We start from the raw sequence: 16977 nt of genomic DNA on the forward strand, positions 1-16977 counted from the left end.
TTTAAAAAACTAAGGTTTACCTGTCAATAAATAGTGCACATACCTTAAAGTTCAATCATTCTGATTGATATTTATTAAATAACTATTTAATCTATTTATATATCTAGTTTATGTTGAGATTATTTAATTAGGTCTAGTAGGATTCAATGGTAATAAAATTAGCCAATGACCTTAACAGCTAATAACATCCAACTCTATTTGTCATATTGCTAATTGCAGTAATGGCAATTTTATTACGCCGAGTGAGTAGAATAGGCTTAATACGTCGGGTTCGGGTAGTTCCGGCTGGAGCCAAAGAAAGCCGAACCTAAGGCGGGTGGTGGGGGAACAATATGGCTGCCGCTCCGCAGCACTGCTCGCGAGGCCGGCGTCCAGTCTGGTTCGGTGAGTGATGTGAGTGACACTCAGTGAGTGCCAAGTGTTCGTTAGTGTATCTTTAACAGCGTCTATGGCGGTTATCAAACGGGGCCCTCCGTGACGACCCAGTTCCAAATGTGTGTGAATATATGGCGGCCCGGGTGCTACTCATCGGAATTGCGTCTCTCGTCGGGTTGATAGCTGGCAAAACAAACGGTAGGATATCCATGATGTATTTGTGTATTTGGTGTATGATTGTGAGTGTTTGCGTGCGCTGTGTCCGCCCGCCGCCTGTTTGTTTTGGTGACCCCCACCCCTTGGCCCACCAAAGATCATATTGCGTTTCAAACCTGCCTCAACCGTCCCTAACTCACCTCTTGTTCCTTGGTCCACTTCATTTTATCTCTCTTATTCTTCATATTTGATTGACAGTATCAGCATCTTTGTATAAAACAACTATTCCCTCACGTCTACTCCAATCCTCCACAACTTTCACTGCTATTCAAGTGATCTATCTATCTATTCTATCTTAATGCCTACATAAATTCTATTATACTATTGAACAATGCGATCAAAATCATAGCATACTATTGAATGTTTATGATCTAGCATATTTCTTTATGACATCATCCTGGAGAGAAATGCGTTACATCTTATTATTCTTTTGAGTAATAGTTTAATAAATATGAATTAGCCTAAATGATAATGCCATGTAAAGGATTCAAATGCCGCCTGGTGGTCCGACAGCATTGCACGTGCTAGGACTGCGCGGTGTAAACACCCTTCATTGCGGCAGTTCCCGGCCTACAGGTTCGCCAACATTCGAGGGAATTCCGGTAGTGTCCCGATATATTTGAAATATTTCAATTATTTAGGCTCTGTGATTGCTTTAAAATAACTTCATTTAACGAAATATTGATTCAGAAAACTTTTTATTGTTTTATGTTTATATTATCATATAAAAATCATATTATATGAAGAAGTGATTACTTGATCAGAAATACTGAATATTGTATTTTTGAACATCTTTTTCTGACCAGAAATCTTGTTAATATTTTTACGGCTACTGGATTTTTTTTTATATCAGCCAACTTCTAAAAGAATATATTTATTTTAAAATTAATGTAATACAAAGTGACGTTCTTACTAGGATTTGTAAAATACAAAAAAAAATCAATTGTTTTGTGTTATTTATTTGCGTTCCCTCTGGTAATAATTGAAAGATCCCTTCGTAAATGATTCTAATTCAGGAATAGTGGGAATTCTCTTACTGATACATAATTTTTAAAACTTAACAGAGGCTTTGTGCATAATAAAAATTGATAGAATATGATATGACAAAATATCATGAATGAAAGATTTTTAGTTTTTTCTCTATCAACTTTTGTAGCAATACATTAATGTAGTGTTAGAATTTATATCCAGATATGATACAAAGTAATATTCGTTAAAATATTATTAACAATTAAATATGAAATACTGTTGAATTTTTTATAACGAAAAAATTCATTTGTTTTACAGTTTATTACTTTTCTTTCAAAGGATAATTGAAGATTCCTGCTGGAAAAATTCAAATTTAGGAGGATTGGGAAGACGAATCTGTTACTGATAACAATTGAAAATTAACAAAGGATTTGTGGATAATAACAATGTGAATTTGAAAAGTGTTGGACATTTTTATGCTAACCGGATGCTCCGAAATAAAAAATAATTTAAATCAAATTCCTTATGTAGCAATATTTTTTTCTTTTAGTGATTACATTATCTGAATTTCAACCATATTGGTTTTGGTGACGAAACTTGACGGTTTATGTAATAAAAATTAATAAAGAAGGAAATTTAATTATTCTTCACCTTTCTACTCGATATATATAGTAGTTTTATGGTAGTATCTAGAATTTGATTTAAAATGTCATATGTTGTTTTCTGTTCATTCTGAGACGTTCCGAAACTGAACTGACCATCATCAAGCAACCCTGATTCCTTCAAAATACTACGTTCAATATTAGACTTGGTTATCTTTTATTACATCATTAATATAATTTCATATCATTATATACAACATCATCGTTAAATACAAAAAATCTTCTTTCAAGTGAATTCATAACAATTCATTTATCACCTATATCACAATATTTACTTTAATATTCTTTTGTCATTTACAGATTAAATTCTCCGGGATGGTGTTGTTTACATACTGTAAACAATTTTTATCAAAAATGAGTTAAATGCAGGTATGCAGCTATTCTAGTATAAAGAATGTGCATTAGTGCTGATAATAGTATCTAAACTCTTATCTTTGAAACAGACGTTTAAAGTTCAATTTTTATGCTTTAACATTAAAATTGGGTTTGAAATTTAAATTAAATTGTTTGATATCAACATGTAATAAATGTTGCTTTTACTCCGATGCTTAATTCTGTATTAATGAATAATTTAATTTAAATTTTATTTCTTCTCGATGATACATGTTTTATATTAATAATTAGAAGTTAGTGAGAAAGAAACACATCATTAACTCAAGACATAAAGCACTCAACCACTTTACTCCTGTGTTAAATGAATAAGTTTCTGATAAAAATAAAACCCCATTCTACAGGCTATGTTAAATACAAAACTATATTTCATATAGGGGGTATGGAAAAAAAAAAAAAAAAGGAAAACTCATAGTACTTGTTCCTTTTGCTTTCTGTTCTTTTTGCGACGTTACTGAACAGAACTGTCCATCATCAGACCTCTGTTATTTCTCCAAAATACTATATTCAGTATTACATTCTGTTATATTTTATTCTTTAATATCTTAATTACTAGAAAATGTACTTCTTATATTAATAATGATGTAATAAAATATAACCGAATGTAATATTGAATACAGTACTTCGAAGGAATAAGGGTTACTTGATGATGGTCTGTTCGGTTCCGGTACGTCGCAGAATGAACATAAAACATGAAGTACCGTGTATGATTTACTTTTTATCAAGTTCTAGATATTAATATGGAACAATTATATAAATATAAAATAAAAAATCAATCATTACTGAAGGGTCAGGGGTTTAGTTCTTCGTAAGGAATTACTGTTACAAGACCGACGGCGCAAGGAGATGATTTGGTCAGAATTCCACTCGACCACCAGATTTTTCCCTAATTAAGGGTAACTAGTTTCTGAGGCTGGGTTGATCCCGAAGCCACAGGGTTGACTTAGGGCTACACTATCAGAATAAGTAATTATCACAGCTGGATTCGAACCCGGGTCTATATTTAGTTTCTTTTTTTCTAATAGAAAGATGGCAATAAGTAATTACATTATTTGTTTTGTTTTTTTAGTAAAGTAATGATTTTTATGTTTTATAATAGAAACAATTGCTTTCAGATGTTGACTTTTGGCAACAGTTGGTATATTTTTTAATGAATATAATATTCATTATAAATATGTATAATATTCATTGAAATGTATTCAATATTCAACATAAACTTTTATGCTGTAGAATTTTATGTTTTTTTTTTTTTTTTTAAGAACCAGTTGTATGAAAATTGTTCTTTCAAAAATTCATATATTCACATCTTGAATGTTTTTTTTTTGAAAAATTGAAATTCATTAGAGATAAAATTTCAATTTTTCCAAAAAAAACTTAGTTTATGAGAAGTTAGATGCTATTTTTAATTTAATGATTTAAATTACCCTCCAGTCCAATGGGTGTTACGGATAAAAACTTTGTATAAAAATTTAAATTTTCTACTTGAGATGTTCCCATAATTTTTTTTTTTAATAACTGTCTAAAAATGGACAATTTGGTTTTTGATAGAATATTCTTTAATTATTGCATATGGTACCTAGAGATGATTCGTATCAAGAGAAGAGTTTTACATTTTAAAAATTTTTCAGTATTTATTATAGTAAAATTATTTGGACATTTATATTAATTTGAATTTTTCCTGTTTATCATTCTCTAGTTGAAACATGAGTAGTTACAATTTTTGTTATTTTAACTCTTGATTTCATTAAAATTAATTACACGCTTTAGCTTATTTTATGAATGATGATAATTTAGGAATAATAATGAAAGGAATTCGATTATTTACTATTAACTTTATTTTTTTTTATTATATTAACATATTCATTCGAGATCGAGAGTTCACTTTAATTTGTCAATGAAATTAATTGCAAATACGGGAAATTTCAACGTGAGTTGCGATGAATGGCCAACAGTTAAAGGATGTATACGGACGATATAGTATACAATATTGCCATCTCAATTAAATCCAAAATCGATGTAATCGTCAGATTTTTCTTCAGTTTGATGATGGATCTGGTACTACCTTTTTTTGCATCAATATCTGTATCATATCCTCTTTTTTTTTTTTCATTCCTCTTACTAACTGAAAGATTAATATTTTTATTTTTAGATACAACAATAAATGACGGTATCTATGTTGGGGTGGAAGGTACTAGGTTTGGTTAATATTATAAAAAATAAAAACAATTTAAAAAAAAAGTAATTAGAAAATATTTAGTGCATTCTAGCATTTTCTTTTCGCTTTTTTTTTTCTTTTCCTACATATTCAATCGCTCACTTAGGAAAATTTTGTCGACATTTTTAGTTTTTCTTATCTCGACAAGGATGCATTGAAGTGTTTTTAGCCCTATGAGGGTACCGTGGAAATCTAAAAAAAGTTTGGAACTGCTGCTCTAATTAATTCCACAACAACTGACACTACTTGCAACATTCGCAAACAAAACTACTTTATTGCTTTCAACGGATGCCAACCTAGCCACAGCAACAACGTGCAGATTCATTGAAGCAAATTAGGCTTGAAAAAATTATGTACCTTAACTATCAAACAAAAACAAATAAGGTTGCATTGACGTTTAGATTTTTAGGTTGCCCTTTACAATATTTCGAACAGAATACTTCAGCTTCATGATGGACATATGACTGATTTAGAAAAAAAAATTGAATCACCGACTTTCATTACACATGCAAACGACTACTACATCATAGAAATAAATTATCATTTACATCATGTTACTTCGACAAATATGGACTTAAGCCATTTAGTTGTTGTTGTTGTATGGGGCTTTAGAGCGTAAAACCCTGATAGTACAAGAGCCGGGAAGAAAAAAAGACAGTTATCTCACCCCAATTTTTGATTACTTTAATGAAATCTATGTATGATTACTAGTTGAAACTGATGAGTCTACCAAGTATAGGTAGGGGGAATAAGAAATGGCGGCTGTTTCAAAACGTTTAAAAAACATTAGTTTTTCATTCGGAGTTCTATATCTTAAAAACTACCAACAACACTAGAAAATCTAAAAGAACATTATTTAAAGAAGAGTAAATTTGCTGAAATATCTGCCCAAAAAGAGTTATTTACGTCCAATAGTTCTCGAGATACAGCTTTTTAGAATGCAAAATTTCTTAAAATCTACTAAGAGATTAGTAGTTAGTTAATTTATTTTGAGAAATCTATATCTCAGGAACTATGTGACGTACAGGTGTCTATTAGAACTTAAATTAAAGCTAGTTTAATGGACTATAAAGAAGTTTATGACCTTTGATTTGATTTATGAAAAACTTCATTTCAGAAACCATTGGACGTACAGACGTCAGCCAGCGCTCAAATTAAAGCTAGTTAAATTTACTACAAAATACTTTATTATGTTTATCTTTGTAGGAGTAGTAGTTTTTATGATATTTAACAAAATAAACTCACAAAATGTTAATTTCTAGTTGTTCTTATAAAATGTTGGATTTTTGAAAAAAATATATCTCTAGATCCATAAGTCGCACATATGTCTGCCAACACTCAAAATAAAGGAAATTTAACGTACTATATGTAGTTTATGAAACTTATCTTTGTAGGGGTAGTAGGTTTTATGATATTCACATATGAATATTAATTTGGCAAATAAAAGTTTGTCCGAACAACTATAAATCAATTTATTTTTCGCTCTCTTTTAAATTGTGTGGCTTATTTCTAAGAAAATATGCAATATCCTACACACAAATAAAAAATATATTACTTTTAATATCAAATATAATCTGAGTGAAAGTTTAATTCTTTGTTATAAAAAAATGTCTAAGTTGAGATCGTTTTGCTTCTAATCAAGTATTTGCTATCTCAACCTTCTTTTTATCTAGTTTTAAATCGAAACTTCTGTAATGTTTAACACATTACACATATCATGAAGATTTCTGTTATATTTTATGATGAAAGGAGGGCTTCCAATTCCCCTTACTGTAAAAAAAATATGTGTTTATATATATGAGTGATTAAAATTTTGTTTTACTCTTTAATGAACTTAATAATTTGTGAAACATTCTTCCTTTTAATATTTTTATTACATTCGTTTCCCATTTTTATAATGTACTATCTAAAATTATCACACCATCTTTTCCGTAGTTACATGGTCCTTTTGATTTTTTATCCGTAGTTGTATAATTCGTCTTAAATTTAAGTTTTTATTAAATAATATACACTACTTGAGTATTCCATTTTCTCTATCACACCTACTGGATTCTTGTTAATACATATTTCAGATGGTACATCCTAAAGATACCTATCCTTCACCCGAAGACCCCCAAAACCTTTATAGAAAAAAATGTGCGTAATTCAGAAATTATAAGTAAGGACTTTTCGCAGAACAACCTAATATAAAATGAAAACCTAATATGAAAAACAATTTAGTATTATATTTTATTCATGAAGTCATGTTTAGAAGGTCCATTAAAACTGCCTGTGAATTTTTAAATTATATTATCTCCATTTTTCTTCATCAGATTAGATTTGTTAGAGCTGACAGTTCTACCATTTTTTTTTCTCCCCTTATAGAATTTTATTTCTTAAACATTTAAGACTGTGAGATGTCGATTAGTAACGTCATTTCTTTTTAAAATTGAAGTAAAAAGTTTATTTATATAAGTGTTTCATTGTTAGTTTTATTAAACTTAAATAAATTATCATTGTTGTATTCTAGGGAATTGTTAAAAAAAGGAGCTAATTATGGAATAAAATATTTACCAGAATCTTGCTAAATTATTTTCCCTGATTTAAAAAGATAACATGGGAGTTTTTCCAAACTCATTTTCGTCGTTAAGTACTAACAAGCCTGAAAATTGGTTCTTATTTTACAATATAATAAATAATTATTTATAAAGAAAAGTAAATTATACTGAATTCTGTTTAATTCCACTATACTCCAAAAAAAAAAATAAATAAATAAATATGAACCTGATATGGCTAGTCTCCAATAGAGTATATAAGATGAGAATGCTTGAAAGTGAGTATTTAAAAATTAGGAGTGGACCTCTCATATCAAAATAACAAGACAAACTCTAACTTACAACTAGAATTATTACTTCACCTTTTGAATAAAGGATAAAAATTATGAATATCGGAAAAACTATAGATTACACCTCAAGCATAGCTTTTCAGACTGATTTGACTTGCGTTGCACAATTATAACTTACTGAAACTGTCACGATTTCATTCCAAGATTTTCAGGAACTTACAGATGCATAAATCACCCTAATTACAATAAACTAATAAACCATTTTATAAACGGTTTCAAGCACACAATACACTCAAACCGTGTATTTCTTGGACTATCAACACGAGACATAGTGGATACAAGACGACGTTTAGGAAGGAGTTGGTTTAAGAATTTCCTCAATTAATTTTCAAATACCAATTTTTATTGGTATCATATTGATGGAGAGGAATCATTGGTCGACCTTTATCTTCATGACTTCCTGACATTAATTTTATCTTATATCGCATTCACTGGTTGTAAAACTTTCTGTGAATTAATTAAATAAATTAAAAAAAAAAAAAAAGGAATTTTCTTAAACTTTGGTCTCTGTTTTCCTACGCTGTTATTGTTTGTAGTGTGTAAGCTTTTTTATTCTAATGCTTGGAATGCACAGTCTGAAAATTTAACAGCCAACTTGCGGAAACCCTCCCCCCCCCATGTCAGTCGCCGTTTGCTTATGCCTCTGTGCTTCCTCGGGAACGACAAATTAGTGTATTATAGCCTTCAGGGCATTTTTTGTTGCTGGTATTTGTGTCCTTGTCAAAGAATGGAGTTCGCTGCTCTCACTTTAGTAATTTATTTTGTCGTATTTCCTGAAAGGTTAGTTGTTTCATGTTTCCCCGAATCATGGTCTATTACCGTTAAAGCCCGGTTAATACACTCAATTTTGTGATTTAGAAGAAGATGGTCCGGGTTGCGATCAAGAAAACAAATTAAGAAATAGGGTGTTTTTTTAAGCCCGATAGAACTTGAAATTGTAAAAAATAACACAAAAAATTAAATTGTAATCAAAATTTTTTTTTTATTCGAAAGATCAATACGTGACATTAACATTTGAAAATGATTTCGGGCATATGGGCACCGCGGCTGTTCTTGACGAAGCGCATTCTGGACGTCCAATTTTGGGCCACTTTTTCGAGCACTGCTGGCCGTATGTCACGAATAACACGAACAATGCTGGCCTCCAAGGCGTCAATTGTTGCTGGTTTATCAGCATAAACCAGTGACTTCACGTAGCCCCACAGGAAATAATCGAGAGGTGTCAAATCGCACGACCATATGCGGCAATTTTGCTTATTAACAAACCCGTTAAGCCAAAAATGCGCCTCATCGCTGAACACAATTTTACAGAATGCGCTTCGTCAAGAACAGCCGCGGTGCCCATATGCCCGAAATCATTTTCAAATGTTAATGTCACGTATTGATCTTTCGAATAAAAAAAAAATTTTGATTACAATTTAATTTTTTGTGTTATTTTTTACAATTTCAAGTTCTATCGGGCTTAAAAAAACACCCTAGTTTCAACTATCCATGGGTCAACGCTTGGACCCTCACTACATGTCTAAAATAAAAGGATGTAGAGTTAGAGATAAAATTAATTTTTTTTTTTAATTTATAATTTATTTATTGATATTTATAACTGTACATAAATACATCAAGTAAATTTGAGAAAATCATAGTGGTATGGTACAAGCATGTAGAGAAACTACCCAATGGTAGCACTCTAAAAACATTTTTACAATATAAGGTCTCGAGGCCATCTTCTTTTCAGAAACCTCGGAGGATTGTCCGGAATAAAAGAGGAAGATTAGAAACTAATGGGTTTGAGTGTAAAATAAAATGTAAATAAAAAAGATGAATAAGTAAAAATAAATGTATATAAACAAATATAATAAATGAATTACAAATTGTAAGGAAGTTAAAAATGAATACCGAAAAAGATATGTTAAAAATCAATGAGAAATGCTTCATTTAACCATGCTGGCCAAAGGTTGCTAACCAATTAACCATGCTGGCTAAAACATAAGGTTGCTATGACGCACAGCATCTAATTTGATAAAATATTAAAAGTAACATAATTAGCAATTCATAATACTCCCTTCTACCTTCGATCCATTTTTATAACCAAACGGCTCTACCGATGTTCAGGTTTTATAGTTCATTTTTCCTTATAACTGCATACCATAACTTTGTAATTTTTTAAATAACTAAGTCCTTACATTACATTTTTTGTCTGGTATTTTTATTTTGTTTTTTATTTTCTTTCCTTGCTATTTCTTCCCTATTTTCCTCTTTTCTTTTTTCTCTCAACCATATCTATTTTGTTCCCTCCTTTTCACTCGCATTCATCTCGTGTTCCCTTTTTCATTAAAAATGTTCTATCTATTTTGCATTTTGTTGTGGACTTATCAAATCTTGAAACTTCAAATGTGCCCATATAAAAAAATAAATTGTAAGAAAACAGTGTTATGAATTAAAGAAAATGTTTAAGAAAATTAAAATAAAATAACTGTAACAGTAGCCAACATAAAAACTATATAAGTGAAGCCGTACTAGTTAGTTATGGACTGATAAATTGATAATATTGAGACAGTAGTAATTTTTATTGTATAGAATGATAAGTAAAGAAGGTGATAATAAAGTTTTAAAAAAATTAACTGAATGAACCATCCTGTAGAGAGTGAAATTGCTGTTACAATGATTAGTGATAAATTTTAAAGTAATTGTAAAGTGTAGATTGTCGACCGTAGATTAATCATTTGATAAGATGGTCGGGGGTGCAGTCAGCAAAAAGAACATAAATAAACAAATAAATAGGCATAAATAAATAGTTTTTTGCTATGAACTATGAAGTGAATATAATTTACAATTAAAAACAATTTAGCTATATCATAAAACAAATAATATAAAGACTAATATATTCCAACTGGGAAACAATTAAACAATATCATATAAGTAGTAATAAAAACTGAAGGAATTGAAGTGTAAAGTAGAATAAATGTACCTCCACAAATCACAAGTACATTTACTTTATTCTACCACTTATATTTTCCATTTTTATATAATATTACTCCAATACTTTCATATTACTTTTACTATTTGTGTGGTATTTCTAAATTGTTTCCTACTTAGTTTATATTAACCCTCATCACTACACATTTTACATATTATACCTTTCTTTTCTACATTATAAGAAGTAGAATAAAATAAATGTCGTAAGTGACTTGCTTTTATATTTTTTTCCTTCATTAGTTTTATTTGTTTTATAAATCAGAATTTTTCAAAAAAATTGCAGTTTGCTTTTGACTCATCAAGAAATTTTCAGTTGTTTTGTATTTTTTTTTTCTATTTTAAAATATGTTAATCATCAGTCATTTATTTTCCTTTTCGCTTTTTTTCTATTTTCTTTGCTGCTTAATTTCTACTCAAACCAATGTTTGTACACTACGTTTTAGTTAGTTGTATTTTAACTGGTATTATCTTATTATGTTTGATATTTGATCTTTATATTTAAATTTTATGCATATTTAAATTATTGTTATATCATAACTAGTATTTTTCTTTTCATAATTACCCTTAAAGACTAATTAAGAAATGTAAAATACACTATTTTTTAGTTTTTCTTTTCCTTCTTAATAATATTTTTTATTTGGTTTTTTGTGTACTTTAATATATTTTCTAATTTTATTTGGTTGGCCGACCCCCTTCGTATATAACCCTCTAATACTATAACAGGCGTAAATAAAAAGTATAAATAAAGTACCTCTATTTCTAATAAATAAATATAATAAATAAATGTACCTCTAATTGTTCCTGAGATATAGTTTTCCAAAAATAAATTCAATAACTACTGATTTTTAGTTATAGTTATTTCGTTTTGGTTTTTTTAAAAAAGTATATCTCGGAATCTATTGAACGTAAATAGCTCTTTTATTGCTCATATTTTAGCAAATTTACTCTTCTGTGAATGGCGTTATATTAGATTTTACTAGTTTTGCTAGTAGTTCTAAAGATATGGAGCTCAAAATGAAAATTTTTTTTTAACGTTTTGAAACATCCGACATTTTTTATTCCCACCAACTATACTTACCAGACTCATCAATTTGACTTGTAACTATACACAGCTTTCATTAAAGTAATAAAAAATTGGAGTGAAATAACTGACTTTTTTTTCCCTTAGGGTCTTGGAATATATGAGGTCTAACTTATCGGCGACAAAGAAACTGCTTCTTGGCGGCTGTAATTCTCCCAGTATTTCTAAGGCCTGAGTAGAGATAGTGGCTTACATTCAATTTTTAATTTTTTTTTCTAATAATTTAGTTAATTACGTTATCTTTGATTGACTGGTTTTAACGAGTAAAGTTGGAATTTAATTGGTAGAAAAACTGCCCTTAAAGTTATTATAGATCTACTCAAATACTATAAGGAAAATTATCTGTGTACTTAGGTACCTAATTGGTTCTTCCTTTGAGCTTAAATTCATCTTAAATGAAACTGCAAACTGAATGCTGCAAACTCCTCAGCCAAATTGGCTCTCACCTGATTTGAAACTTGAATTAATACTTGAGGCACTCATCTTGTATGAAGAATGATTAAAAAAAAAATCAATGTTATAAGTTATGTTATATAGAAATATATGTTTTACCAAATTTAAATCTTTGTTATTTTATTGTGTAAATTATAATTATTATATTAACCTGTGAGAATGATAGTGGCCTGTCGCGTCTCATTTAATATGAGAAATTGATGTTTTTGTAAATATACTCGACCGATAAGGGTCACGGCTAATGCAGGTTGGGGTGTAGGTCCTAGAGCGAGCGGGTTTGGAGCGTTGTGGGTTCGATTCCCACCTGGGACAGTTAAAACTTATTTTTCGGCGGTCCCCAAAAAGGAATCTTGACACTCCTTGGTTAGTACGCGATGGCAACTCTGATAGCTGCCAGGGGTTGGCAAAAAGGACCACTAGGCCCACTGCTGGACTAGTTCCCCCAACCAAATAAAAATACCAATACACGATATGCGCTCAAGTTAAATCTTTAAATTTACTTTTGGCTCATCGATAAATTTTCAGTTGATTTGTAATTTTTTTTTATCTATATTGTTGAACTGAAACTTCTTTACCGACGCTCTGCAACTCCAGAAAAAAGAAAATTATACGGGAGTAAATTGATTTCCTGACGAGAGATGAAATGGAAGCGGTGGTAAGGGAAGGGGCAACGCTGGTCGACTCCAGCAAGAAATTTTTTATTGTAATAGGAGAGTTTGAACTTAGAGAAGCTTAACAATCCCTGCAGTGCTGGTACGTTCAAATGAGCTCTTGATGTCTCGTAGTCAATATAAAAACAATTCCAGCTAGAATTGGCTTGGCTATGAAATGGCTATTTTCTGCCTTAAAAACTTTAAGCGTGAGCGCATTATTAATACATAATTTTCATACATTTTTTCTTTTCTTTCTTAGTTACTAGACTAACCCTGTAAGTATATCTCTTGACTAGAAAAGACCTAAATAACTATAATAAATATACTAATATCATTTAATTACATAGTATGGATCTGAATAATATATCTTTAATTTACATATAACTTACTACATGTATATATTAACTACAAGAACCCGGTTTTGAATCCAGCTGTGATAGATAATTATTTTCTGTTTCAGTGTAGCTGATAGTCAGCTCTGTGGGTTCGGAAGCCCCTCAGACCATTTATTTATTATTTTTATAGTCTTTAAAAGACCTACATATTTGGTCGGTAAACCCTCCTTTATTCTTATTTGTTTCTATTAATCTCTTAGCTTTGATCTACGTATCCAGCCTTTTTTCATCTCCTGCATTCATATCGTAGTGAGGTTTGTCTTTCTCTCACATTTTAAAGGTTTTATGCCAGTCCGCTGCGGTTGGCGTGACTAAGGCCTTCAAATATCTCCGGGTGCTTGTCAGGGACCTCACTCACAGCCGCATTTCAGAACAGGTTTCATTATCATATTGTTTACCCTTGGTTTTTAAGCCGTATTCATTCGTTTGCCACTTGCCGCAAATCCAAAAAAATCTACAAATGCTTGGAAAACAAAAAAGTTACAAATGTTGGTATTAGCAAGCTTGTGTGTTACTCAGAGGTTACTATAGTGGACTTCGAACTTGGCAATCCTTCCACCCAGACCATCTGCCTACAATGATCACATATAGCCTGTAATCTGTCAATATTTTTTTTTATTCAATTTATTTAGAGAATGAGACAGCTCACTGATTAAGTCGCTCTGTTACTTCCTTCAAGTACTATGTTCGACAGGTGATTATTTATTCTGTTAGTGTACCCGTAAGCCAACTTTATGGGTTCAGGGAGCTGTCCAAGGTCCACCCAGCCTCATAAAGTGGGTAGCCTTAACTGGCAGTTGAGCTTGATTGTAAACAAACCTCCTTGCACAACCGTTGTTTAAGAAAAAGCACATTATTAAAAAGTACTGGACCCCTGATCCTTCCTATTTTGTAAGTGGTATAAGCTACTCTCCTGTCTCTTTATGACCTTTGTTGCTAAGTATGACAGAATTTTATACTACTCAATAAAACAGTTTTACATTGAAAAAAAAAAAAGAAAGTCGACTCCTATTCTTTCGGAACAAACATCAAAAGCTATTGATCATTTTCTTATTGGCAATATTCAATGCTTTTTTTTTTAATGTTTAGAATTCTTTCAGAAATGCTTATTAAATATAAAGGAAAATCAATCAATCGGTTCTAAAGCGAAAATTACGCCACTCTTTTTAGTAGAAAGAAATATAAAAGGAAAAAAGAATGTAGCTGAGTAATTTAACGAGTATTAAAACAAATAAAAAATCAAAGGACAAATAGTGTGGGCGCACAGTTCCCAAAATTGATTTCCTCACCTATCTTTTTACACCGGGCTTTTCAATTCAATATTTGGAAAAGGTTGGGAGGAAACTGGATGGATCTCTTAACAAATTGTTTGCTCTCAAACAGAAAGAGTCGGCAGCCTTTTTTGCACTTGTATTGGCTGTACTAAGGGATCATTAATTACCCAAGCCAATGAAAAGGACAAACAAGTCGCTCTCCCCCACCCCTCTTCCAACTCTTCGCAAATAAAAATAAACCATGGAAAGAGGAGAGAGGAAATTCCATCAAAGCGGATTCTGGCACAAAGAATAGATTTCTGCCTTAATGAAAAGGGCTCGTTCATTTAGGTCCAAGGGATAATTTCGACTCGCATCCTTGGGCCAATTTCTCTGAAAGGCCTGTTTACATAAAGGCAGGATAAGGAGTATAAGAAGTAACGACAATGGAGGTCCTTATTCGGATTTAATGAATTATAAAGCTCGTTTAATCCTCCTTAAACAAGATCGTCTCTGAATATTAGACTAAATTTGGGAGGTACGGAGGTACTTGGGGGGACAGCTGGAGTCTTCTCTGGTAAATTGAGGCGATATTTTAAATTAAAATTTTACTTTTTCTCGAATGATACTCCAAGGATATAATCGTAGGATCACCTGCTCTTCTACAGCAAGTGCCTTAGCCCTTGTATTTAAAATATGCATTCCAATATTTCCAAAAGCTTCTATTCCACATAAAGAACATAGGCTCCTGGTTATAAAGGGAAATATCTCGGAAAAGATAAAAATTCCGAACCATACATAACTTTTATTTTCATTTACCTATATGTGGACTATATTGAAACGGAAATTAGAGCAATCGTATAAAATTTGGAATCGTAGTTTTCGACGGAAATACACGTCCTAATATCTAAGTCTAATAATAATATCTATTTGTTTATAATAAATAATCTTAGTAATCCTTATATCTAAGTGTTGTAGTGTTGTGATATCTAATGTAAAACACCTTATTCACGGGATGTTGCAGCAACATTTTCAATAAAATCTACCAATTCTTTATAACTCAGTATAAATCAGTTATTTATACTTTTGTTTATAATTTTCTCAAAACAATTTTAATTAAGTACCTTAAATTTTGATTATTACAAATAATTAACCATTTAACATTTTTATCAGCTATGAAATATGGATAGATTTAAACTACGAAAGGAATTCAACTACGAAATAAGATTAGTAATATAGGCGTATTATATACAGTTTTAAAGCCAAATCTTATAAATAAAATTTATATGTAACTTATAAAGTTGTAGAAGATAACTGAGAATGATGATAAGCACATACATATTTTTTTTTATTTATTTAATGTAATTTACATCTGTACAAAATAATACAATAAGTAAATATGTTGTATGTTTCATATACACTTGAAAATCTTGGGAAGGAACCACCCATCGGTGGTACTTCAAACATTAATTTAAATTAGAAGGTCCCCAGGCCATCTTCTTTTCAGACGCCTCGGAGGATTATCAGGGATTGTTAAGGATGAAAGATTAAGAATTAATGGGTTAGGAGTTTATTGGTAACGTAGTGAGGAGCATCAAGGATTTTACGTAGGATTTTGGATTGTAAGGATTGGATGCTGGAGGAATTTGATGGTTTACTGGAGCCCCAGAGCTCAATTCCATACGTCCAAATTGGTCTGATTATCGTAGTGTATACTAATTGTTTGTAGTGAATGGGAAATTTAGAGCGTTTATCAAGTAAGTGTTGTAGCAATCGGAATCTACGAGCAGTTTCGTTTAGTTATGTGGATTCCAAGTAAGTCTCTTGTCAAGATAGAGTCCTAAGTATTGAATCTGTTCAACAGGCAAGCACATAAATAGAAGTTCTGTTCTTGCTTGAGTTTTACTGTTATACCGGCGGACGCATGCGTAGTGCGCTGTTCCATTTTGTCAGTCTGATAAATACTTTTATTTCGCTTTCTGATAAATAGTTTTTAATTTCATGTAGCCTATTTGAGTCTTTCAGTTTACATGATGTCTAATTCCATTAAATCATCTTCAGTACGAGTATTTCAGTGTCAACTTAAACAATTTAGCAGTAGGATAAATGGTTAAGAGTAGAATGTGAATTTCAGTAAACTGTTAAATTTTTTTATTTCTGTCATACTTTTACAAAAATGTTTAAATTTTCCGAGAAATATCCTATATATGTATATATTTGAGTACTTTTCTAAAATTTGGAGTTATTTTGTCTGTCAACTGAGAAAATTAGTACGGACAAGTATTGTCACGGTGTATATATAGAAATAAATGTTAAAATATAATCCCTTAAAATATGGGAGGAATAATTTCAACTCATACTAGAGTGGATAGTCCAGGTTGTGTTCAGTTCACATCGAATCTGATTTTTTCATAGTTTTACACAATCTATAAAATAAATAGCATTATTAATATTATTA

General features: G+C 30.8%; 1 protein-coding gene across 4 annotated transcripts in view; it reads left to right on the forward strand.

Moving 5' to 3' along the window:
• The first annotated feature begins 370 nt into the window (after positions 1-370).
• The window catches only part of LOC106682312 (protogenin), a 337489-nt gene continuing 320882 nt past the window's right edge, over positions 371-16977 (forward strand). For all 4 annotated transcript variants that reach the window (XR_001343399.2, XR_010843263.1, XM_014423095.2 and 1 more), the window contains exon 1: positions 371-573. Coding sequence is in view for 2 of the 4 variants with exons in the window: in XM_014423095.2 (XP_014278581.1) it covers positions 507-573 (67 nt within the window). In the remaining 2 variants the exon portion in view is untranslated. The remainder of the gene's footprint in view (positions 574-16977) is intronic.

This window comes from Halyomorpha halys, unplaced genomic scaffold (assembly GCF_000696795.3).
Source record: "Halyomorpha halys isolate HHAL.00 unplaced genomic scaffold, Hhal_1.1 Scaffold401.1, whole genome shotgun sequence".
In the NCBI taxonomy this organism is placed as follows: domain Eukaryota; kingdom Metazoa; phylum Arthropoda; class Insecta; order Hemiptera; family Pentatomidae; genus Halyomorpha; species Halyomorpha halys.